Genomic DNA, 26,745 nt, shown 5'->3' on the forward strand with positions numbered 1-26,745 from the left:
TTTCAATAAAAGATGGAAAGCCAGTGAAAGTATGAAAGGGATACAGCTCAGACCCAGTACAGCATAACATGACAAATCAGAGGAGCTGCAGCTCTACTCAGAGCTCCTCCTGGATGCAACACAGCGTCAGACCTTTAAGTCTGGAAATAAATCCAGCCAATGTATTTGGCTTCATGAGAACAGAGATCACACTTTAATCAACAAAGAAAATCTGAATATTTAATAAGAAATAGGCTCCACCCCCTATTTATAGTTCAACTGATTGTATTTAATGTATTCACAGTTTTCATATTTCCTATGATTTGAAGACATTTACTTAGACTTAGTTATTTTTGTTGATCTGTTTTTTTTTTTGTTTTTTTTAATAATAATAATAATGTTGTGGTTTTTTGATCAATTTGATTTATGTTTGTGTTTTTTTGGTGCAGTTTTTGATTAATTTTTTTTTGTTGAATTTGTTTAAATATTTTTTTGTTTTTGATAAATTTTGTGTATTTTTGTATTTGTTTTGTGTGTCTGAAGTCATTGTTTGTCTTCTATACATTTGTTTTTTGTTTTAGTGTAATTTTGTGGGGTTTTTTTGTCAGTTTGTGTCCTTTTGTAGTTGATTAGTATGTGTTTAAGTCATCATATCGTTTATTTTTGGAGTCATTTTTTTCTATTTTTCTGTCACTTTGGGCCAATGTTACACATCTAGATTAGATTAATCTTCGTTATCGGCTTAAACTAACCAAACATTCCCTGTCAGACAGGAGCTGTACTATGAACATCGATCACCTATGATCACAACACGCTAATTTAAGCTAAGTGATTACAGCCTCCCTACGTGCACATGAAAGGGGTGGAGATTGTAGCATCTGACCAATCAATGGAGAGAACTGTCAGACTGAGCGTCTTTACAATTAATGGAGGAACAGTTTATGATCTTAAATAAATATAATTAATATAAATCCATGATGACAGTGAAGAGTAACAGTGTTAGTGCAGCGCACAGCAGGAGGCGGAGCTTTTATACTCACTCAGTATAAAATCCACTTCATAAATTGGTACTGACCAGGTTGATGAAGTTTAAAATGATGAATAATTAAAATCCATAATTCAGACCAAAGACAACACTGTTGTTACAGAAAAGACAGGAATGATAGAACTCAGACAGGAAGCTGCTGACACTGTTAATGTGTAAAAGTGTGAGATTATTTATGATATTAATCCATTAGATGATAAACAGACAGTGCTCTGCAGTTAAACTTTATTACAGCACACACACGTTTCAATTCAAGTAGAACTCTATCACACACACTGGGATGAGATCACATAGTGTATGTTCCTGCTGATAACTACAGTCCCAGTGTATGAATGAATGAATGAATGACTTCAGCCATCCGTGCAATCGACACACAGGCTTCATCAGCTGACTGTATTAAATATAAATCTATATATTTCCTAAAGGATGTCGTCAGTAAATGAAAGGATTAAATAATGAATTAATAATCTTCTTAATAAACTCAGCTGTCAGATTTTCACCAACCAGGATCATCTATCAATGGCAGGTCATTTTCTAAGAGATCCGATTGGTCAGGAGGCGGGGCTTTAGGACTCGCTAACATCCAAGCCAGAGAAAAACCTGCTGACGACCAGGTTTAGCCGTTCAGCGATAACTGCCATAGTGATTAAGCTCCAGCAAACTTTGTAGGACAGCACACGATAAGAGGTCATCTAGATTCGTAGCTTACCCCCTTACTGAATGTAACCTTTAACTTTGATTAATTAAAAAAGTTCCACTGTACAGGTCAGTTATGTGCACACTCATGCTTGTCCAGAAGTTGATTTTCCTTAAAATCATAAACAAATCACAGACTAACGCTATTAAAAAAAAAGATAAACATGACAAAACATTTAGTCCAAATGCTTTCCAGTTGTTTGTTGTGTTTATCCCAATGAAAGAAATTCATGTGTCTGCAAAGGAGGAAGTCCCAATAATTGTGGCAACATTGCCACAAATCTCACTAGTCACCAGTTGGTGGAGCTTTTCATTAAAAGTGTCATTTGAAAATATAAAACATTTTTTTCCAGTTTATTCTTTTTTCTTGTGTCGAGAAATGTCTCGCTGTTCATTCTGGGTTTGTTTCTTTGGCCTGAGATTTTCTTAAAGGGATCCTCCACTGTTTTTACAAATGTGGCCTAACATCTTTAAAATTGACTTATTAGAAGATCTATGCTGTATTAAGTGCATTATTTTGTACAATATTTGTTTTATTAACTTTTAAAAATGGGACTACTTTACAGTTTTACAGCCTGTGTTCCTCCATCTTGAAATCATGTGATTGATGATGTCACACGGCCCCACTGCCTGTAATGATCCCATTGTTTTCTATTGGAGTGAAACATTCAGCCTGGTTTATAGATAATTTAGCAGATTTTTAGAGAAAATAACAACTTGTGCTGCTATTGGTTGCTCTAAATAATTAGGAAAAGTTAAAGATGTCGATGTAAACCTCTTTTGTTTACAGAAAGAGGATAAAAACAGTTGTGACCCAAAAAAATAATCTGTGACCGCAGGGGGCGACAGTTCCAACTCTGTGGTTCGGTAGTAGACAATGAAGCAGAGAAGAAGAGCTCTCCTAAGTGACTTTTACTCTCCCTTAAACAGTGCGCTGACACGCTCTGGTGGCTGAAGTTAGCGAGTAAATCACAGACAGTTGAAGGACTCCCACCCAAAATGACTTCTATCTTCAGGGTTTGTGTGTCTTCAACAGTCTGTGATTTACTCTCTAACTTCAGTCACCAGAGCGCGTCAGCACACTGTTTAAGGGAGGGTAAAGGCCCCTTAGGAGACCTCGTCTTCTCTGCTTCAGAGAAGTTGGAGTTGAAACTGTTGCCACCTGCAATCACAGATTTTTTTTTCGGGTCAAACCAGCTTTTATTCTCTTTCCACAAACAAAAGAGGTTTACATCAACATCTTTATCTTTTATTATTGATTTTTTAGAGCAACCAAAAGCAGCACAAGTTGTTATTTTGACTGAAAAAGCTGGTAAATGGTGATGAAATCAGGCTGAATGTTTCACTCGAATAGAAAACAATGAGATGTTTACAGGCAGTGGGGCCGTGTGACATCATCAATCACGTGATTTGAAGATGGAGGAACACAGGCTCTAAAACTGTAAAGTAGACCAATTTTTAAAAGTTAATAATATGAATATGGTGCATAATAATGTTTTGTTATTCAAAAGATTTTAGGCCACATTTGTGAAAACAGTGGAGGATCCTTTAAGAGGCTGGACTTTTGCTCCTCCTTTGTATAAAACCAACTTCTCCACCGAACCTTAACAAAGGCCTAGAGAAATAACAATGTGCAGAAAAATAACGCTGAACGTCAAGCGTTTACCAGATGAAAATCCTTGAAAGACCAAATGAAGAATGGAGCAAAAGAAAAGCGTGAATCCTCTCTCTGAGTTCATCACGTCTCATACTGATCGTCTGACGTCAGCAGCAGCTGCGCAGACACTTCTTAAAGAACTTCTTGAACTCGGTGTTGAAGATGGTATAGATGATGGGGTTCAGGGCGCTGTTGACGTATCCCAGCCAGGTGACGGTGCTGGTGATGGAGGGTCGGATGTCACAGCTGGAGCACATGGCCTGTGTGGTGTGAACCACGAAGAACGGCGTCCAGCAGAGCAGGAAGCAGCCTGTGTGCAGAGACCAGAGGGTGAAATGTCACTCCACCCAACTACAAAGTGCTCAAGAAATGAATTAGAGAAAAAATTGGTCGAAACGATGGTATTGAAACTGATACCGTTGCTATTTTTATCACCTCGCGGTATACCAACTATAACAACAGCAACGGCCGCATGACATCGTCTCATTTATGTTGAATTTTAATGTAACGTAGTCGCCAGAGTCGTCTGGACGTACAAAAAAGAGCTTAAATTTGAACCGTCGACCCAATGCGCTCAAGAGTGCCTCCTTAACCGCTACACCACCATATCTATGACAGCATGGTGACTATACATCCACCTGTATCACAGTATCAAACACTTAAAAGTGGATTCATTATCCACAGGTTTGTATCCAGTGAACTTTACGACAGACGTCAGTAGATGTTTTAATGCAGATCAACTTCTCAGTGTCTGCAAAAATAATACAGTAAAGCAGCACGACATTAGTAACGATGTGAGCACGCCTGTGGTGTGATGTCACTAATGTGTGTCAGAGAAGAGTGTCAAGGTTCATTAAAGTGTGTTCAGGTGGGCGGAGCCAGGTAGAAACCCAGGGTTTCTTAGACAAAACCTGCCAGCGACCAGGATCAGTTCACTGAGAATGTTACCATGGTAACAGACCCAGAGAAAAACATACCTCGCCTTCAGGAATGGGATACTGTTTCCCTCATTTGAGCCGTAACATACTCAGTATGAACATAACCCGCTTTCTGGAACACCCCTCAGGTGTAATGATCACCAGTTGAACTGAAACGCACTCTTTGTATGAGCGCTGCTTCCTCATCCTCTATGGTTATTAAAGCTCATTATGGTTATTAAAGCTCATTATGGTTATTAAAGCTCAGGTGGAATCAGCCGATCTCAACCTCCAGAACCAGAACAAACTTTTCTGTTCTGATGAAATTAGAAAGCATTGGCATTCAAACGAAAGGAAAAAAGGACAATAAATAAATAAATAAATAAACGATAAACAAACGATGAAGGAGCTGACGGAAGCCATTCATCACATGGCTGATAAAGCAGCGTTGATACATTATTAGGTTTAGGGATATTGATGGATGGGATTTATCTTTGTTTCTGCAGATCGGAGGAATTTGCTGAGCTGTCACACGCGCACGCTCTTCTCATTCAGAGGAAGTGTTGAGACGGGCGCTGATAGCGTGGATTGGTTTTAGCACTCTAAATGTAAATGTACAAAAGCTGGTGATATCGGTAATTCTATAATACGCACAAACTCTAAAGTGTACGAACGGGTCAGAGCAGCTCTGAATAAAGAAAAGTGAATAATAAAATAAATGATTAAAAAAATAAATACATTGGAGACAAAACAAATATAGGTAAGTAAATATTATTTAATTAAAATGAATGACCAATAGTCTAATAAAACCATTCGATAAATAAAAGAGTGCGAAAGAAAGGTAAATAAATACAAAACTAATAAAGAAATGTAAATAAATAATTTGTAATAATATAAATAAATAATTTCTAATAATATAAATAATAAAAGAAAGAAAATAAATAAAAGAAAAATAAAGGCAAATAACATTTTAAATAAAAAAAATCTAATGAAAAACAATAAAGAAATATCAATAAATATAATCTAATAAAATAAAAAAAATAATTAAATGCAAATAAAAAATATCTAATAAAATAAACAAAATAAAAAAACCTAAGAAATATCAATAAATAATGTATAGTTAAAATAAAATAAATAAATATATAATATCTAATAAAATAAAATTAAAAAACATATAATGAAATGTAAATAAATAATATTTAATAAAATAACCGGTCCCCACGGCGTGAGTGATATTTCAGGAGGTGGACCCCACCAGGGTAGAAAAACCAACACACACACACGCACGCACGCGCACGCACGCACGCACACGCACACACACGCACGCACACACACACACACACACACACACACACACACACGCACACACACACACGCACACACGCACACACACACACACACACACAGGTGGCTACAGAGATGATCAAAGGTGTGACGACTCGCTGCTTAGTTACACGTTAATTGGATTGAAGGCTTTAAGCCGCGGCGGCAGCATCATCGTTGTTGTTGGTGAACAGAAACATTTGGTCAGGAGTGAGTTTATCAGAGCAGGACATCACGTTAAAAAATCCAAACCAGGTTTTAGGATGTGAATCTGCTCCAATCAGAGCAGAAAGACTAAAAACAAGTTTTCTCTCACAGTTTTACTGATAAATATTACATTTAGTTCATTATTTGAAGCCTTTCTTTTGGAACTATCACGCAGATTAAAACTGGACACTCACTATTTTACACTATTAACTCTTAATCCAGTCATAGGCAATTGGCGGCCCGGGGGCCACATTCGGCCCTCGGTCTCATTTTGTAAAAGTAAAAAAAATGACAGAAAAATACACAAAACAAGAGCAAGAATGCATTACAAAAAACACAAAGAATGACAACATTGCAGTAAAATACAGTAAAAGACACGAGAAAAAACACAGAAAATACTCCAAAAACACACAGAACTACTACAAAAGTAAACAAAAAACACCATTAACACACATTTACTCAGAAAAATATATAAAATTACAAAATTAAAATAAACAATATGACTCCAAAAAACTTATATTGTACAGGAAAAATACTAGGGGTGTGAAAAAAAAAAATCAATTTCACAATATATCACAGTTTTTTGGTTGCCGATTTTAAGGGTTTTCTTAATTTAAAAAATAGATTATCTTTTTTAATTTTTTTAATTTATTTATTTTATATTTAATCAATATTTAAGTGGTGGTTACAATGCTTTCAGTGTGTTGCAATGGTTATATGATGCACTTGATTTTATGCATTTTAATTCAGTCTTTTCAGAGACAAAAACATCAAAATGAAATGACTAATGAAAACTTTAGACTTAAATTAAATCACGTAGGCCATATCATCAAGGATCTAAAACGAGCACACAGCGCTAACATATGAAGACGGTGCAACTGCTAATGCTAACAAAACAATGACAGGGACGTCTTATCTTCACACTTTTTAGCGTTATTTACAGCTTACAGAAGTGCTCTGTTCATCGTCTCCAAAGATAGAAGGAATTGAACCCTCAATCAGACAAAGTCTTTCTGTAAATCCTTCTTTATACTGGTGGAGGTTGATGAAGCAGTCATCATTGAAGTGCTTCACACACACAAAAATGACCTTATCCACAGATGTGGTACATTTCTATAAAAAATAAAACTCAACCAGACACTTTGAAAAGGTTCTGATGCTGGGAGACGGTGTAATGAAGCGTGTGGGTTACTACATCCAACAACCCAACATTTTGACTTATCCTCTCGTAACTTCTGCATCCTGGAGCTTGGACTACAAAATAAAAGCCAGAAATAAAAATAGCGGATTGCTCGAAGTGTTGGACCTGGAGTCGATGAACTAATTTTTGTTCAAAAAACGTAATAGAGAATAGAAAAATCGAAACAGATTGAAAAATATGAGCAAAACAGAATATAAAGATATCAATGGAGCACCTGAAGAGACTAATTTGAACTTTTCTAAACACTCTAAATATACAACAAAATGCATTTAAGGGCTGAAAAAGTGGATTTTGCATGATATGTCCCCTTTAAAATTTCTATGTGTGCTTGGATCCTGGACTTCCTAACGAACAGATCCCAGAAGGTCAGAGTGGGAAGACACACCTCCAGCCCCTGCACCCTCAACATCGGTGCACCACAGGGCTGTGTCCTCAGCCCCCTGTTCTTCACCCTGCATACACACGACTGTGTGGCCACACGCAGCTCCAACATCATTGTAACATTTGAAGATGACGTGGCGGTTGTTGGTCGCACAGCAACAATGATGGGCAGGCGTATACAGGGGAGGTTGGAAACTTGTTACAGTGGTACAAGGACAGCAACCTGCTCCTGAACGTCAGCAAAACCAGAGAACTGATTGTAGACTACAGGAGAGGACAGCAGAGGGATTACACCCCACTGAGGATTGAGGGGATGCCGGTAGACAGGGTGTGCAGCTTCAAGTACCTGGGGGGGCACATCTCAGAGGATTTAACCTGGACAACCCACATAGACAGTCAGGTGAAAGGACGATGCAGCACCTCTATCATCTCAGACAGCTGAGGAAATTCAAAGTCTGAGGGTCCTGAAGAGTTTTTATTCCAGAGTGGTGGAAAGTGTGCTGACGGGAAACACCACCCAGTGCTACAGGAACAGCACTGTACATGACCGGAGAGCCCTGCAGACGGTGCTAAAGTCAGCAGAGCGCACCATGGGTACAACACTCCCCACCCTCCAGGACATCTACAGCCAGGGGTACAGCCAGGGCAAAGAGGATCATAAGTGACCCCCACCACCCGGTAACGGATTGTTTGCAATTCTACCCTCTGGCAGGTGCCGCCGACACATCAAGAAGGACACAGAAAGACTGAGTTAGAGTCAGTTCTTCCCTCATGCTGTCCTGATTGTAAACTCCACTCTCCTCAGTTAAAAACTTAAAAAATACACAAAACAAGAGCAAGAATAAATTAAAAATTACTAATAATTACAATATTGCAGGAAAATACAAGAAAATACAAGAAAAAACACAAAAAATACTCCAAAAACACACAAAACTATACAAAAACGAACAAAACAACAGTAATACACAAAATTACTATAAAAAATATACATAATTACAGGAAATGAAAGAATAATTACTCAGCAAACCTACTGTACTAACACACAAGCAAAACGACAACAGAAATAAATAAAAAATATTACAAAAAATGCAAAATGACACACACACACATACATGATATGACTCCAAAAATATATATTTTACAGGAAAAATACACAAGAGAACAACAGAAATACACAAAATGCTTCACAACAAGCAAGAAAACAACAAACACACAGAATGAGAGAAAAACAGAAAATGACTATAAAAACTCTTTGTTCGTTCCTGTATTAATGCTTAGATCGCTTTATATTCCCACGCTGACATAAATGTTGATCATATGACCCTCTGATCAAATACACAAATGTTTTTTGCTGTGATAAAAGTTGCCTCCCTCAGCAGTAAGGTCATCTAAACAGGGAAAGATAATGAAATGGAATATTTGTATCTGGATGTGTGTGTGCTGGTGGTTTTGCTGACCCTGAGTCTATACACTACACTACAGTATCAGATGATGATGTGATGTTGGCACTCACTCACCCACCACCACAGGCAGGACCCTCATGGCCTTCCTCTCCCTGCTGTTGATCTTAGCTCTGTTCTTGAGCTGCTGCTGCTGGCTGAAGGTCAGCGTGGGTACGGAGTTCTCCCTGTACTGACGAGGGTAGGGGAGCTCCTGCTGCAGGTAGTCCTCAGAGTCATCCAGACGGGACTGGGCCAGGTCTCTCTCTATGACCCTGGGTAGAGGCATGGGTAGGGGTCCAGGGATGGTTCCCGTCAGTGGGGGGAGGGCGGTGGCGATGGCGCAGTGCTGGAGCTTCCTGCACGCCTCGATGCTGCTACGTAGCTTAGCCTTTCTGGTTTCCTCCCAGCGCCGCAGGCCCCGTAGAACCCCCAGGTAGAACAGGACCATGATGGGACAGGGGATGAAGAAGGAACACACGGACGAGTAAACCACATAGTTGTTGTCCTCCAGTCTGCAGATGCTGGGGTCGCGACCCGGAACATTGTTGATGCCAAAGATGACGGGAGAGGCCACGGCCAGGGCCAGGATCCACGTGGCAAAGAGCAGGACCACCTGGCGCTGGTCCACACGTCTACGGTTATAGTTCAGAGGTATGGAGACGGCAATAAACCTGCACAACAAAAACATGTTAATTAAGTTCCCATGCAGTTCTGACAAAGATCCAATAACCTTCCACCGCTAGAACAGAGACAGCTTTCTGTAATTACAAGCACCGGCATTTTAGCTGTTTTTGTTGTCATTTGTAAATTGTACTCTCAATTTTGTGTATTTTTCTGTCATTTTGTGTTTTTGTATATTTAGGGCCCGAGCACAACGGTGCGTAGGATCCAATTGTAATGCACTTCGTTTTTATTATTATTATTTTATTTACAGCAAAATGATTTCATTTTTGAGGGCCTAAACACATTCAAATGAAAATGTGTAAGCATATTAAGACTGGCAAAAAAATTGAGGGAATTGGACATGTAAATGGGAAAATGACTTGAAAATTGTATTTGATCCCAGCTGCCAATGATGACATCATCACTGTAGAACTTCTACAAAATTCTTCAGTGTACTGAAGAACTATTACTTCAGTACACTGAAGATTTCCCTGATCTGGGTAACAGGGCTGGAGTCTGCGACTAAATTAGTCGCATATGCGACTATTTTTTTCAGCGTGTGCGAGTGAAAATGTAATCTGGTCGCATCTGTGTGAGTGAAAATCCAAAAGGAGGAAACTTCCTCGTCCTGTTGAGTCTTCCTCCTGTGAATCAGGGTCCGATATGGACACTAAACACACACTGCTACGTCACCAACACTGAGTCCGTGCTGCGTTCATGTACACTGGGACAAACACACACTGGGGACAGGCGTCCAGGCACGCGGAGCAACAGAGCGCATAGGGGGGATGTGAGGCAAGCGGGGTGGGGGGTTGGGTAGAGAGCACTGAGCTCACCGGGCATAGTGACAGAGTGCATGTGGGGCAGCGAGCATAGAGTGTACTTTCCATGAAGTAACTCACACACACACACACACACACACACACACACACACACACACACACACACACACACACACACACACACACACACACACACACACACACACACACACACACACACACACACACGTACCTGTCCACGCTGATGGCACACAGGTTGAATATGGAAGCAGTGCACAGCATCACGTCCATGGTCATCAAGCCGTCACACACCACCATGTTCAGAGACCAAACCCCTCCCTGGAACTGCGCACACACACACACACACACACACACACACACACACACATACACACACACACACACACACACACACACACACACACACACACACACACACACACTAATGTGTGTAATCCTCTTTGAGTTAATGTAGCGGCTCAGACACATTTCTCCTGTTCTTTCCCAACACTTCCAGCCTTCCTGGGTCTCAGCAGGTCACTGGGAAGTTTAAACAGTGGCTTTAAAGAGTCTAATGAGTGTTTGATGACTTCCTTCAAAGCTTTCTCTGCTCCGATGCTTCATTATTGATCAATCAGGAGCGTGGGAAACTCCTGCTGCGTCCTGTGTTTTTAATGGGCCTTATTAACGAGGCTGGAAGCTGATCTTCAGGTGGTTTTTTGAGCAGACGTGTGATGATGATCATATCATATATCGGCTTCAGTCAAGGTTAGCGCGATAAGAGGAAATCCGGCTTCGTAGTACAGACCATTTTTATTTTTATTTGTATCTTTATCAGCTTCCAGCAGTCATTGTCATTTTCTCAGGTCTCTTTTAAAAATTAGATTTATTCAAAATAATAATTTCTATACCTGATTGATAACAATTATGCTAATGTTTGTAACATATATTATCTGTCATAAATTGTACAGTAAATGACATACAGTCTGTTTAAATCACACCTCGAACACTGGCTCATCTCACATCAGTCATGCTAACACTAACCTGAGCCTCCCTTCACTGTGTGAGCCTCCTGGTGACTTTTTAATGTTTTATTATGAACGTGTATGTTTTATGATCTGATGATTGTCTCCTCAAATATTTTTGTTTTTTTAATATGTAAATGCAAATGTTATTAATTATTATGTAGTTGCATTTTTCACTGTATATTTCCTGTAATTAGTATTGTTTTAGGGTGACAATTGAACATTCTGTCAAAAAATTATCTTTTGGGTAAATCTGGTATATTTTCAATATTGATATTAATGTACACTCACTGTCACTGTTAAATAAACTAATAAATAAATAAAATACCTTGTTATGTTTTTATTTTTGACTTTTGCACTTAGTGGAAATCATTTCTAGTGGTTATTTGGTATTGTTAAGACACTTAAAAGCATAATATATTTGCAAACAGTCTTTTTAATCAGTTTTACGGTACTTTGCAGTATTTGTGCTCCTTTAGCGTCATTTCTTACGAAACTGAGACATGTTTGCGTCATTTTTGGCACAACTGCGCGGACGATTCTCTAGTTTTGCAGGGAGCAGAGTTTAAAAGATTGTTGCTGCACACACGCAGTGTGTGGTTGACCCCCGGTGGTCCCGGTTCTTACCTCTGCGTAAACGAAGAGCGGCAGCACGAGCAGCGCCAGCAGCAGATCCGCGAAGGCCAAACTCACGATGAAGTAGTTGGTGGTGGTTTTTAACGCTTTCTCCATGTAAACACTCAGACACACCAACACGTTCCCAGCCGTCACAACAACAATCAGAAACACCCCGAAAACTAGCGCGGGCACGTTGTGACGCGTGACCGCGGCCGGTGGCAGGACGTGCCTCTTGAAGTCCGTCACGTCGTCCGACATGAGTGACGGTGACGGGGTCGGTCCAACCGGGGGAGGCTCGGTCCGGGGGGCCGCCGTCATCTAAGCTCCGGGTTCACGCGTAAAAACCTCCGCTTTGGGTCCGCGCCCCGTGCGTAAAGCTGGTTCCCCCGTGCGTAAAGCTGGTTCCCCCGTGCGTAAAGCTGGTTCCCCCGTGCGTAAAGCTGGTTCCCCCTCCTCAGCGTTCATTCACCACATGGTGCAGCAGCTCCTGCTCTCTCAGGTCCAGGTGGAAGTAGTTCACACAGCAGGACCAACTGTGGAGCCTTTAAATCCGCCTGCTGCTAAATCTGCTTAAAGCGCTTCGTGGTTTTCAACCTGCGGGACTTTCAGCACCTCCTTTCTGTAAAGAGGCGGGATTGCTGCTGAACAGCTCCCCTGATGACGAAATCTCTGCTTGGATATAAAGCAGATATAAGCAACTGGCAGCCCGGGGGCCACATGCGGCCCTCGGTCTAATTTTGTGTGGCCCCCCAAACAAAATTGTAATTCAATTGAAGTTGCAAGTTAAACATAGAACAACATAATACACAAAACTCCATAAACACAGAAAATGGCAGCAAAATGTCAAGAAAAGTACAAAAAGTAACAACAAAAACACAGAAAGATAGAAAAAAAAAACCAAACAAAAAATATAAATAAAACACACAAATTGACAACAAAGACACTAAACAACCACTTAAACACAAAATGACCACAAAAAAACAACAACATACATAAAAAAGGACTGAAAAGACACACAAATGTTTGAAAGGGGGAGTGTGGAAAGTTTGGGAAACGCTGAGAAAATATGTAGTTATTTTACCAAATGAAGCAAAAATAACTGTTAGTTAAAATAATATTTTTTGTCTTGTCTTATCTTACCTTAGTGTAGCTTAACTTATCTTATCTTAGTGTGTCTTGTGTTGTCTTGTCTACATTTCCTGTCAGTGTGATGTTTATGGAAAAACACTCATTAGTTGATTCTTAAGAAAAGTCATGTGATTATTATTCCTCTGTTACTTTAGTTCAAACAACTATAAAATACAAGTTTTAAAGCCCAAAATGAAAAACTGGGTAAACAGAATCAAAATGCAAAAAGAATAATATTTTAAATAAAGTAATGCTATCCTGAAGTCAGTGAGAACACAGGTTGATCTTTGGATCTGATTTAAAATGATTAAACTCACTGCTGGACCAGTGAGTTTAGAGGTCATCCTGTCCCTGATGGAGCTGCTGATGGAGCCACTATGGCTTTGTATTCCAGCAGGTGGTCTCACACTCACATATTTAATGAAGCATAAGCCCTTTAAGCTGCAGCTGCTCCTCTGGATTTAGAAAGTGAGAGTGCTTCATTCCAGCTATACGCTCAAATATTCATAAAAGCACAGAAAAGTGTTGAGAAAAGGGCAAAAAAAAAGAAAAAGAGGGGATAAGAACACAAAGGAGGAGGAGAGGACACACGAGATAAGTGAGTTTTCAGAAACGTGAACAGCATGTATTTACAAATGAATATATCAGATAATATTTACTTTCTAAAATGAAATAAAATGTAATGAAATTAAAATATTAAATACATAAATGGATAACAAATAAATAAAAAAGATAAATGGATAAAGTAATGCATATATATAAATAATACAATAAATATGTACATAATTTAATGTTTTTACACCTGGGTGTAGCGCTGCCTTCTCTCATAGTTTCACATCTTTGAATAAAGTTTCATCTCCTTCCTCAGGGGGGATGTTAGTATAAATAAAGTAATACATAAATAAATAAATAAAAAAGATGTGCTCTAAAAGGCCAAATTTGGGCCCCGAGCCATGAGTTTGATGCAGATCTAAACCTTCCTCAGTTATTTAGCGAAAACCCTCTGCCTCAGTTCTGAAAACAAATTCTGATGAACTATATGACCGGACCGTCTCCGCGCTGAATAACACGTACCACGTTCCTGAGAATTCAGTAAAATCTTAGAAATTAATCAATCTCGGTTTCAGCGATTAAGAAAATGTCTCAGAGAAGCTCAAGACATTCGATAGAATATCCATGTCAAATTACAGTCTGATTCATTAAGCATTAATGGAGGAGTAGTCATTTGAAAAATGGGGGCCACGGGGGGGGCCCCTGGCGCCCCTGTGGCACATACTGAGTAATGAGCTCCATTCATATATTGGTATGTGTCAATGATTCGGTTCCACCAACTTTGCTGAGAAAACGACTTTAATGGAAATTGCCAAAAAAAAAAGGGGGTGGGTGGGCCCCTCGGGCCCCTTATCGAATTGTTCAAGGCATAATCATAATCTACGTTGAATTACCTTTGAAACAATATATCACACGACTATGTTCCCATAAATTTGGAAATCACCGGAAATGGGGGGTCGGCCCCCAGGCCCCATTTCAAAACAGGGCTCCGAGCCTCTCATCATATTCATTCATAGAGTATTCATACCAAACTGCATCCCCATCTAATGAGAACTAATTGAGGAATAGTCATTTGAAAAATGGGGCCCTTGGCGCCCCCGTGACACGTACAGGGTAATGGGCCCCATTTATATATTGGTACAGTATGTGACAATGATTCGGTTCCACCAACCGGTGTAATATTTGACTCACAAATAAATGAGAAATGTACTTTCTTTGTTTTGTTTTAGGGGCCCCCAAATCAAAAATCGTGTTCCAAGCGTTGATGCGTACACATCCATAGATTATAGCTACCAAATATAGTAGTGATTTTAACTAGTGTACGCAACAAGCCGGTAGCTCCGCCCTCAAAATATGTACGAGATTCAGTTACAAAGATTATAAACGAGATTTGGAGCAGAAATCTAAATGTAAACAAAAAGCTAGATTAACCCAAGTAGTTTAATTACACAGGAAATATTCATAATTTATGAATTGTATGATTTATTAAACTATACATGTTTATTGATATACAATATGAGAGGGACGTTTTGCTGTCTTGTCAATAATATATTAGCATATGATTAAAAGTTCCCATCAGCACTGAGGCCTGTGTGTGTGTGTGTGTGTGTGTGTGTTCTTGTACATGCCTGAACTGCACTGTAAGCCTGTTGTTCCCACACAGATGTGTTAGTGTGTGTGTGTGTGTGTGTGTGTGTGTGTGTGTGTGTGTGTGTGTGTGTGTGTGTGTGTGTGTGTGTGTGTGTGTGTGTGTGTGTGTGTGTGTGTGTGTGTGTGCACAGAGAGGCTTTGTCACATTAACCACTGTAGTGACCATAGAAGGCAAAGAAAACTCTGACATCAACATGTTCCACACAGTAAACTAAAGGTAGGATTATTAAAATATTAAAACAGGGTCTAAAGTTAATGATTGAGAAATAAATATATTGAGAAACTGTAGTAATACGATGTCAGTTTGGTTTAAGATAATTACTTTTTTTCACGTCATTTCTTAGTAATATTTCATTAACTTATATTGTTTGTATTCATTCTAAATAATGGCATAATGAGGTTGTTGGGCGCCATCTTGTGGTCAGAAGGAGCAGCAGCAGTAGTATTTTTTTATGCTGTTATTATATTTGCTGTTTTCATAGGAGTTCTTATTCTTATTTTTATTATGAAACTCCTTTGTCATGGAACTCTTCCTAAGCTATTAATGCAGGACTATTAACACGTATGTCATCTCATCGGGGCATGGTCAAGGACCTTTTTTGGAGCCAAAATGTCAATGTCAAGGTCAAGGTCGTGTCAAGTGTCAATAACCAACATTTTACATATTTTTACCAATGTTTATCGGACAAGTTCGATGCTTACATTTATGAAAAGTCATTTTAAGTGGAGTTTTTTATTTCATTGGACCGAAAACATACTTTTCTCCCTATAACTTGGCCACTGGTACCATTGAACAACATTTCCTTTCAATGTGTGACCTTGACCTTTGCTAAAAGTCATATTTATGGTCAAGAACTCCTCAGAAAAGGACAAAGAAGCCAAAATAAAATAAATAAATGAATAAATAAATACTTTTTTCCTATAACTTGGCCATAAATTGAGATACAGTGCTCAGACTGGTACCATTGCATTGAACATTGCTATACAATTTCTTATTTGGTGGTATTATCTATTCCTTACTTTTGAAAACTTTTTTTTTTTTACATATGTTTTTGTAAATTATTTAGTTTTCTATGTGTGGAAAATATACCAATGTTTACTTGCCTTTGTTTTTAAATGTAAGTATTGCATCTGAGACAAATGTCACATTTATTACATGGTATAAAACATTATATCTATCAGGAATTAGGACAAATATCAATTATTTTCCCGTGGATAGGATCTGATGGAGTCGATAGTTGATCAAAGTTTTCAGGCTCATATGAATCAGATTCAGATAAATGAAGAGATGCAAGTATTTGTGGTAGGAGGCTTGATGCACTGTGTGCTGCAGAATAGATGAAGTCACAAAGATGCAAAGTTAGGTCGACTCCCACTCTGCAGCAGCAGCACACTGAACACAGACGGACCATTATGTGTCCCAGTACCAGCTGGTACCACAGAGATGCTCATCCTCCTCCAGACTTCATCTGATCAGGACATGGAACAGAAATCTGGCTGCAAACCTGTGCACGTTTCCCTCGGATGCTTCTTCTTTCTCTGCTTTTCTGCTCTGGGATTATCTGCTGAAAGACGTGAGTGAAGTTATCATGGATTCTGGTTCTGGTTCTAGTCATGTGTTGTTCTCAGTCTGTTGGTTAAAGTTCCTCTACAGCAGAGATGGGACACTTCAATCACAGCAGGGGATGTTCTCTGATCTCAGGGTCACATTATCAACAACACTGTCAGCGTTAGAATAAGAACCAAAAACTAAAGGTTTATGTCTACTTTTGTTGTTGTTTTTTTGCATCGTTTTGTGTTTTTGTCTCTTTTTTTTTTGGTAAAAATGTACTTATTTTTTTGGCCTTTTGTGTCTTTTTGTTAAAGATGTGTGCATTTCTCTATGATGTTGTGTGTTTTTTTTTTTTGTAATATTTAGATTTTCATTGACTTTTTTGCATTTTTCTTTTATTTTGTGTTTTTTTTTAAACTGCATGTTTTTGTTGTTATTTTGTGAATTTTTGTTGACATTATGTTGTATTTTTCATTTTCTATTTTGTGCATTTTTTGGAAACTCTTATTTCCTTTTCTGTTTTTTCTCTCTTTGGTGAGATTTTGTCATTTTGTCTCTTTTTAGTTAAAATTTGTGTTTTTTTTTGTTTTTTTTTTTTTTTTGCTTTTTTGTCTTTTTGGTGAAAATGTTTGTATTTCCCTATCATGTGTGCATTTTTTTCAATAGCAATATTTACAATTTTGTTGACATTTTTGCATTTTTTTTTAATTTTGTGTTTTTTTGAAACTGCATGTTTTTGTTATTTTGTGAGTTTTTTTGTTGATATTATTTTTGTATTTTTCTGTGGTTTTGTGTATTTTGCTATCATTTTCTATTTTTTGTAAACTCTTATGTCCATTGCTGTTTTTCTTTTATGTTTTTGTCTCTTTGGTAAAATTTTGTGTATTTTTCTTTTGTTTTGTGTGTTTTTGGTGAAAATTTGTGTATTTTTTGTGATGTGTTTTTTACTATGTTTTGAATTTGTGTTGACATTTTAGCATTTTTTTTTTGTCACTTTGGGCCTGTACTACGAAGCTGGATTAACTCTTATTGCGCAAACTTTCAGGATTTATTTGGTTTGTGCTGTACTACTTTTTCTGCAGCAACAGTGTTGTTTTTGGTCTGAATTATGGATTTTAATTCTTCATATTTTTAAAGAATTATTTGTCAATTGTGACGTAAGTTGTTCTACAGGTTCTCTGTGATTGTGATTGGTCTGACGCTAGAATGTTTGGTAGATGAATCTAACGGACAGATATAAGGATTTGCCAACGTTTGTGTCAGTGTGTGTTTGTGTTCCTCCTCAGTGTGCACGGTGCCTGCGGGGCCCGTGACGGTCCCTGAGAACAACACTGTAGACGTTCTGGTGGTGAAGATCTCGTTGAGCAGTGATGTTAGTCTGAGTGTTTCTGTGAATCCTGAAGATCTGTTTTATCTGAGAGGAGACGTACTGATGGTGAAGAGAGGATTAGACTATGAGGTAACACACACACACACATACACACACACACACGCACACGCGCACACACACACGCGCACACACACACGCGCACACACGGTTCATATTTTTGGGGGGGGCGATCAGACTATCGCTATCCTCTGTTATTCGTGAACGGATCGGGCTGAAATTTGGTAGCTATAATTTATGGATGTGTACGCATCGACGCTCGCAGCGATTAGAGGCCCAGGCCCACCCCCCATTTCCGGTCATTTCCAAAGTTATGGAAACATAGTCGTGTGATATATTGTTTCAAAGGTAATTCAACGTAGATTACAATTATGTCACCCCACCTTTATTTTTGGCAATTTCTATTAAAATTGTTTTCTCATTTATTTGTGAGTCAAATATTATAACAGTTGGTGGTACCGACTCATTGACACATACCAATATATGAACGGGGCCCATTACCCATATGTGCCACGGGGGCGCCAGGGGGCCCATTTTTCGAGCATTCCGTTAATGCTCGTTGAATCGGGCTGTAAATTGACATGGATATTCTATGAGCGGATGTCTAGAGCCTCTCGGAGACCTTTTTGAAAGGGGGGGTGGACGGGGGCCCACCCCCTTTTCCGATAATTTCTAAATTTATTGAAACATAGTCGTGTGATATATAGTTTCAAAGGTGATTCAATGTAGATTACCATTTTACGTTGCACAATTTGATTTGTTTTACTTGGTGGAACCGAGTCATTTGACTGAATTCTCGGGAACGTGGTACGTGCTATTCACGCGGAGACGTTCTGCGGCCTGACCGTAGTTTATCAGAACTTGTTTATCTGAACCTAAGGAAACAACATTATAAGAGTGTGTGTTGTGTCCAACAGTTGTGTGTATGTGTGTGTGTGTATGTGTTGTCAAACAGTAGTGTGTGTGTGTGTGTGTGTGTGTCTAACAGTAGTGTGTGTGTGTGTGTGTATGTTTAACGGTAGTGTGTGTGTGTTCCAGGCCTTGTCCAGTCCCACTCTGGTGGTTTGGGTTCAGTGCAGCAGAGCTGGATCAACGTCGGTGAGTCAATCAGAGAAGACTAAGACACTCTAATCTATTACGTTTAAGTCAGGAGAAAAATATAGTCTTTTATTTTGAAGGGAATTGATGTATGCATGTATTTATTTAACTATTTGTTCTTCTAACAGTAGGTGGCAGTAAATCTCTTGATTTAAAAAAGTGAAGTTTTTTAGCACAATAAAAATGAATAAAATAAAGACATATTTCATTGATCTACTTTAGTTCTTAAGTTTCACGTCTCGTTGAAATCACTTTGATTTTAAACTTTTATCTTAGTTTCATGAGCAATAAGGGCTGTGAACACTTGTGTTAGATAGAAAGCCTGGATTTGAATCTCATGCTGGAGCTTTTCTGTTTGGGGTTTGCATGTTCTCATTGAACCCGTTGATCATTCTGGCTTTTACACATTTTTAAAAAATCTGAGCATTAATTCAGGAAAAAACAAGAGCTTTTTTGGAGGAATGTTGTGTTTTTTTGTCATAGTTTTGTGTGTTTTCTGGTTGCTGTTTTGGGTCTTTTCTTTTCAGTCTGTAAGTAACTTTGTTGTCATTTTGGTGTTGATTTGAGCATTTTTAGTGTCCATATCTGTCTGTTTTTTTTGTTTTGTTGTTTTGTGTCCTACAAGTCTTTGTGTGTACATTTGTTGTCTTTTTTAAGTCATTTTTGTGTATTTCTCTGTCCTTTTGTGTGTTTTTGGAGTCGTATCGTAGGCCAATATTTTTATTTTTGGGTTTTTCCTGTCATTTTGGGTGTTTTTGGATCTATTTTGTGTATACTTGTGGTCATTTTGTGTTTTAGGAGTTATTTTTGTGTGTTTTGGAGTGATTTTATTCAGGTTTGTTGTCATTTTGTCTATTTTGGTGTTTTTTTATTGGCATTTTATGTTTTTACTTACGGGGGGTGCACAAAATTAGACCGAGGGCCACATGTGGCCCAAGGGCCACCGGTACTCCAAAGTTACTACAATAATAAACTGAGTTATTATGTTAAACATGTGATATCTTATTTTAGACTTTTCTATCCTTCAGATAAACGAGTCAGTGGAAGTTTTGGTGGAAAACATCAACGATAATCCTCCAAACTTCGCTCAGAGTCACTATGTGCTGGAGGTAAATGAGGTGAGTCACGTTTTTCTTCCACTCCTGCACAACGACAAGGTTTTTATCTGGTGCTTTGACTTTGTATTCCATGTTGTGCAGCTGACAGCAGTAAACTCTAGCGTTGGACTGATCCAAGCTACGGACGTGGACTCAGAGCCACTTTATTACCGCTTAGAGTCGGCCACGGTAAGAACAGCATTAAACAGCATGTGAAGGACAACCTGAGGGTCTATGTCAGGGGTGTCAAACTCATTTTAGTTCCGGGGCCAAATACGGACCAGTTTGAGCTATACTTTGCACTTCCACATATTCCCTGCAGGAACTTCATTTAAATTTCGCAGATTTTTGGAATTTTGGGAAATTTGTCAAATAATTTGAGGAATTTTGCAATATTTTGGAAAGATTGAGAGTTAAAATTAACTGCCATCATGAGATGAAAGAACTGGAAAACTGAGCTCTGCAAATATTGTGGATTTTAACAGAATTTTTGTAATTGGAGAGATTGCGATATCTACAACTGAATTAGGTTGTAATTTACATGTTTTAATATTTTGTACTTTTTAGAGTGGCCTGAATTTGGTGTTGTAAAGGGCCAGATTTGCCCCCTGGGCCTTGAGTTTGACACGTGGTCTATGTTGTGTTGTTATCACAAGTTAAATAACAATCATGGGAAGAAAAAAAACAAGGTCAAAGGTCATTTCATCGAACTAAAATCCTTGTTTTACTTCGTTCTGGATAATGATTGAAATCTCTAGATTTTCTCCTTTTATTGTGACATTTGCAGACACATGGTCTGGTTTACATTCAGTAAACAAATGTTTATTGTTCACATAAAAGCTGTAGCGAAATATCACAAAAGCAGGAGAGTAGTACCTCCTCCTCCCTGTAGGGGGCAGTGTGATGCACATTGTTTTTAAGCCTGTTAGTATTTGATGTCAAAGAGATCCGTAGACTTTTCTCTGATATCTTCTTCGTTCTGTCCACAGGATAAATATTTCCGCCTGGAGAACGTCAACACTCCAAAGATTGTGGTAAAAAGCCTCCTGGACTATGACGTGGTGCAGAAGATCTCTCTGGTTTTACATGTGCAGGTGAAGCCCAGAACACCCAACACACACATACAGTCAACCCTTCCTCTGACCTTTGACCCCCTCCCCTAATAGGACACTTTTAATGGCTCCGCCTCCAACGAGCCGTTCTTCACCTCCGTGGCTTCCATCACTGTGCACGTGAAGGACGTTGATAACCGTCCTCCATGGTTTCAGCCGTGCCTCAGGACGTCGCTGGGAACGGCCAAACTGTGTGTGAGCACCGGCTACAAAGGACGGGTCAACCTCACCGAGAAAGAGGTGAGCGCCCCCCGGTGGACATGATGAGTTAATCCTCATGAAATTAGAACAAAAAGCCAAGCTACAAAAATGTGTCAGATAAAGACTAAAATATTGGCCACATACTTTCAGCCATATTTGATTTTAAAAGCAACGACAATATTCAGCATTTCCTGAAGAAAATGCAAGTGCAATGCACCACCGTTTATCTGCTAAAAAAAACAAGAACCTGACGTCATCCACCAATCAGGAGCCAGCATTTCCCTCTGCTGACCTTACAATTGTAACTGTAACTCAGTAACTGTAACTATGTAACTATGTAATTATGTCATTATGTAACTAACTGTAACTAACTGTAACTAAGTAACTATGTAATTATGTAACTAACTGTAACTAAGTAACTATGTAATTATGTAACCAACTGTAACTAAGTAACTATGTAACTATGTAATTATGTAACTAACTGTAACTGACTGTTACTAAGTAACTGTAACTAAATAACTATGTAACTTATTAGCTGTAATCATGTAACTATGTAACTGTGTATCTGTAACTAAAGAGCGAATTATGTGACTCAGTAATTGTAACTAGGTAACTGTAACTATGCAGCTGTAACTAAGTAACTAACTATGCAACTAACTGTAACTATGTAGCAAAGTAACTGTAACTAAGTAATGACGTAACTTATTAGCTGTAATCATGTAACTATGTAACTGTAACTAAGTAATTGTAACTACGTAACTATGCAACTAACTGTAACTATGTAGCTAAGTAACAACTGTAACTGTATTACTGTAACTAAGTAACAAACTATTTAACTCAGTAACTAATTATGTAACTTAGTAACTGGGAATGATGTAACTATGTAACTAAGTAACTGTAACTAAGTAAGTAATGACGTAACTTATTAGCTGTAACAATGTATATGTAACTAAGTAATTGTAACTAAGTAATGTGTAACTGTAACCCTTCCAGGAGGGTCCGCTGGTTCTGGAGCCTGGGCCGCTGTTTGCCAAGGATGGAGACAAGAACAGGAGCGAGCAGATCAGCTACAGAATACTGAGAGGTTTGATCATTATCATGTAAACGTCTCATGGTTTACCTGCATTCATTTACTACCTCATCATAAAGGGAAACAGTGGCTGTAAATGTCTGCAGAAAGTTCACGACAGTGGAGGTTCTTTGAAAGTTTGTCTCTGTTATTTTTCTCATCAGGGAATGAAGGGAATCTTTTCCAGATTGATGAAGAAACAGGAAACATCACAATGACTAAAGCAGCCGACATGGTTGGCCCCATAACGCTGACTGTGCTGGTGAGAAACACTTTGTTCTGTGAAAGTTACGCTATGTGAGATTCTGATGTGTGTGAGGTTCTGATGTGTGTGAGGTTCTGATGTGTGTGAGGTTCTTGAGGAGTGTGAGGTTGTTGAGGTGTGTGTCTGAGGTGTGTGTCTGAGGAGTGTGTTTCTGTCCTACAGGCGTCTCAGGTGAACAACAGAGACCAGTTTGCGGTCACTCAGGTGACCTTTGAGGTGATGAAGAAGAGCAGAAACCCTCCTCGCTTCGAGAGGGAGCGATACGAAGGATTCATCTATAGTAACTCGGTCCCTGAAAGCACCATCCTCAGAGACCGCAGCACCAACAGACCCTTCAGGGTCAGAGCCCGCGACGAGGACTTCGCCAGCGTCAGTGTTTCCTCAGCACGTTTAACACAACCAATGATCCATGATCATAATCACACACATTGACTTCTGTCTGTTTAGATCAAACATGGACAAGTGTTATCACAGAAGTAATTGTCTGAGGGTCACATGATCAATATTCATGTAAACATTTAGAATAATGACCAATCAGAGCATTAATACAGGAATCAACCAAGAGTTTTTGTTTTAACCTATCTAACCCTAACCCTGTTTGGATTAATTTTGTGTGTTTTTGTTGTTGTTTTATTAATTTGTGTATTGTTCTGTAATTGTATTTGTTGTTTAGAGTCATTTGATGGTTTTTTGCTGTTTTTTGTGAAATGTTCTCTTAATTGGTGTGTTTTTTGGTTGTTGTTTTGGGTCTTATCAGTCTGTATAAGTAACTTTGGTCATTTTGTGTTTTGAGTCATGTCATGTATTTTTGATGTATTGTATATTTTATTAGTTGTTTTTTTTATTTGTGAATGTTGTTTAGAGTCATTGTGAACTTGTGAAGTTTTCTTTCATTTTGTGTGTGTTTTTTTAAGTCATTTTGAGTCTTTTTCTTGTGTTTTTGCATGTTTTGGAAGTCATGCCGTGTTTCTTTGTTTTCTATATATATATTTTTTAGTTATTTTGTTTATATTTCTGTAATTTTGCATGTTTTTTAGAGTCACTCTGCATTTTTGCTGTTTTTGTGTATTTTTCTGTCATTTTTTGCGCTTACTTTGGGGGCCAGCGGTTGGCCATGTCTGATTGAAAGCCTCCAGTGTGTGCAACTTATGTTTTTAAACTGTGGGAGTAAACCAGAGTAAGACCAGGAAACAGACATACAGTACAGGGAGAACATGCAAACTCTACTCAGAAAAACCTGGAATAGGCTACTAGTATTAGCTACACTTTACATGCCCCCCCCTGGTGGCCAGATTGATATTCAGGCCTTAAAGTCCTAAAGTCACACCATCATTAATGTGTGTGGGTTTGTGTGTGTTTGTGTATCAGGGAGTAAATCCCGACGTGAAGTACGAGGTCCAGTACAGCAGCTACGTCAACGTGACCTCCGACGGGTTTGTGATCCTAAAGCGAGTCGTGAAGACAGAGTCCTTCGCTTTGCAGGTAAACAAGAAAAACTGTTTCCTTTTCCAGAGTTTTCCAAATTCAAAGGTTTTGTTTCTGCAGCTGCGAGCGGTGGACGCCACCACGGGCGAGTCAGGAACGGCAGCGCTGTCGGTGCAGGTCATACCAGGTAATGATGAGCTACTCGTTACGGTCAGTTGTAGTTGGACCAGGGGAGCATCTAAAACATCTAAATCTCACCCGTCTTCCTCTCAAGCCGTAGCGATACCGTCCGACTCCAGCGTGGGTTACCGTCCGGGCGACATGGCGCTGCTGGGTCTGATCATGGCCGCCCTGCTGGTCCTCTGCCTCATTGTGATCGGATTCCTGATTTCCCGCCTGTGGAAGCGAAACGGAAGCATGGAAAAAATCTGTGAGGTGAGTTCAGACAAGCGCAGGAAGGTTTTCTTTTACAGGAATCAAAGATAGGAAGGAGATCTGTGTCTGTCTCAGTATGGGTCCTGAATTGTGGGGGAACTTCATCAAGGTCTCAGATTATGTAGATTTGGTTAATTTCAAACCTAGTAAAGGTGTCAGTCTAACTTGGTTAAGGATGTGGTCTTTGTGATGAACTGAGTTTAGGTACTTCTATATTTGTTAATGACAGTTAGGGTTAGAGTTAGGGTTAGGGTTGATCTAGTATACTAAGTTAAGATCTTTGTCTATCTGGTAAACTTGGAAAAGATGCCAGCCTATGTGGTAAGGTTGGTTAAGGTTTCCGCATATCTGGTTAACTTAGTAAAGGCACTCATCTGTGTAGTAAACCTAGCATATATCTATCTGATAAAGTAATTAAGGTCTTGATTTGTCTGGTTAAATTAGTAAAGGTCATAGTCTCCCTTGTAAACTTGGGGAAGATTCTGGTCTAAGTGGTTATCTTATTGAAGATCTGAAGCCTTATAAATGTGGCTAATGTCTTGTCCTATCTAGTAAACTACGGTTCTTCAGATCTAGAGCTTTGAATTGCTAAAATTTGTTGAAGTTTTGAACATTTTCTGAAGGTCCTAAACATCTCACAGAGATCCCTCTCTTCTTAAATTTTGCTGTTGTTCCAGTGTTTAGGACCTTGTCTGCGCTCGGCTCGGCCTTGGACCGGCCACCGCGACTCGCTGCAGTACACCAACAACGGCTTCCAAAACGAGGGCGACGTGAGCGGCCGACGCGGGAACAACGTGGTATCGAGGCGAGGTCGGGTCCACCACTGCTCCACCTGTGGGGTCTACACCAACCACGTCTCCACGCCAAACCCGTCTGCTAGAACGGGTCGTAAAGGACGGGTGGACGACTATGACAGAGCAGATGTCATCAAGCGACGGCGGAAGGAAGGTCAGAAGACGGTGTGGTTCAAGCAGATCGAGGACTCCTCGGACATCGAGGTGGAGATCATCCCAGACACTGTGGGCCGGGTGGAGGAGGAGACTGAGGAGGAGTTAGAGATGGACGCTGTAGTCAGAGACCCAGCCGCTCCTCTGAGGGAGATGGGCAACGAGAACAGAGAAGTTGGAGAGCAGCAGGACACGCAGGAAAAGATGGTCAGCCAGCAGGAGGAGGAGCACTGACGGAGGAGACCATCACTCCTTCAGCCTGAGGAAAACATCTACTCAAACATCTCCTGAAGATCTGAAGGATTCCAATAGAACTGATTGTTTCTTCCCAAACATCTCCTGAAGAACAGAGGGTCCTTATAGAACTGATGGATTCTCCTCAAACATCTCCTGAAGATCTGAAGGATTCTTATAGAACTGATGGGTTTTTCTCAAACATCTCGTAAAGGATCCTTATACAACTGATAAGTTCTCCTCAAACACCTCCTGAAGATCTGAAGGATTCTTATAGAACTGATGGGTTCTTCTCAAACATCTCCTGAAGAATGGAGGATCCTCATAGAACTGATAAGTTCTTCCCAAACATCTACTGAAAGATTCTTATAGAACTGATTGGTTATCCCCAAACATCTCCAGAACATTTGCAAGACTCCTACAGGACAGATTGGTTCTCTAAGTATCATGAAGATCTAAAGGATCCTTGAAGGACTGAAAGGTTCTTCTCGTATACTTCCCAAAGATGTAAAGGATTCTGAAAGCCATGTTCATCAACCCTTTTCTTTCTATGTACCCTCTTAGTCTTTGGTCAAATCATGCATACCTACATATACCTATTCATCCATAGGTTCTCTTCTCCTTCTGGAGCAACAATGGCTTAGAGTTTAGGTCATT

General features: G+C 39.3%; 2 protein-coding genes across 2 annotated transcripts; one reads left to right on the forward strand and one right to left on the reverse strand.

The window, feature by feature from the left end:
- Positions 1-3,208: 3,208 nt before the first annotated feature.
- Positions 3,209-12,421, reverse strand: drd4b (dopamine receptor D4b). The gene is made up of 4 exons (XM_028475610.1): positions 11,946-12,421; positions 10,526-10,638; positions 8,924-9,519; positions 3,209-3,687 (listed from the first exon to the last, which is right to left on the reverse strand). The coding sequence occupies exons 1-4, from the start codon at positions 12,252-12,254 to the stop codon at positions 3,485-3,487; spliced, it is 1,221 nt and encodes a 406-aa protein (XP_028331411.1). The 5' UTR covers positions 12,255-12,421; the 3' UTR covers positions 3,209-3,484.
- A 4,313-nt stretch (positions 12,422-16,734) lies between these two features.
- cdhr5a (cadherin-related family member 5a) lies at positions 16,735-26,402 on the forward strand. The gene is made up of 14 exons (XM_028438995.1): positions 16,735-16,840; positions 18,105-18,277; positions 19,244-19,303; positions 20,332-20,421; positions 20,503-20,589; positions 21,390-21,494; positions 21,567-21,752; positions 22,707-22,797; positions 22,947-23,044; positions 23,210-23,416; positions 24,416-24,529; positions 24,593-24,659; positions 24,747-24,907; positions 25,585-26,402. The coding sequence occupies exons 1-14, from the start codon at positions 16,747-16,749 to the stop codon at positions 26,086-26,088; spliced, it is 2,037 nt and encodes a 678-aa protein (XP_028294796.1). The 5' UTR covers positions 16,735-16,746; the 3' UTR covers positions 26,089-26,402.
- Positions 26,403-26,745: the final 343 nt, after the last annotated feature.

The sequence above is a fragment of the Gouania willdenowi genome, chromosome 3 (assembly GCF_900634775.1).
Source record: "Gouania willdenowi chromosome 3, fGouWil2.1, whole genome shotgun sequence".
Taxonomy (NCBI): Eukaryota; Metazoa; Chordata; class Actinopteri; order Blenniiformes; family Gobiesocidae; genus Gouania; species Gouania willdenowi.

Bases quoted from the DNA above. Each gene is read 5' to 3' on its own strand.
- drd4b (XM_028475610.1), bottom strand. From the start codon at position 12,254: ATGACGGCGGCCCCCCGGACCGAGCCTCCCCCGGTTGGACCGACCCCG. The intron at 9,520-10,525 runs GTACGTGTGTGT...TTTGTTGTGCAG, and splicing joins TGTGCCATCAGCGTGGACAG to GTTTATTGCCGTCTCCATAC. The intron at 3,688-8,923 runs GTGAGTGAGTGC...CTCTGCACACAG, and splicing joins GGTCCTGCCTGTGGTGGTGG to GCTGCTTCCTGCTCTGCTGG.
- cdhr5a (XM_028438995.1), top strand. From the start codon at position 16,747: ATGGAACAGAAATCTGGCTGCAAACCTGTGCACGTTTCCCTCGGATGC. The intron at 20,422-20,502 runs GTGAGTCACGTT...CATGTTGTGCAG, and splicing joins ATGTGCTGGAGGTAAATGAG to CTGACAGCAGTAAACTCTAG. The intron at 21,495-21,566 runs GTGAAGCCCAGA...CTCCCCTAATAG, and splicing joins CTCTGGTTTTACATGTGCAG to GACACTTTTAATGGCTCCGC.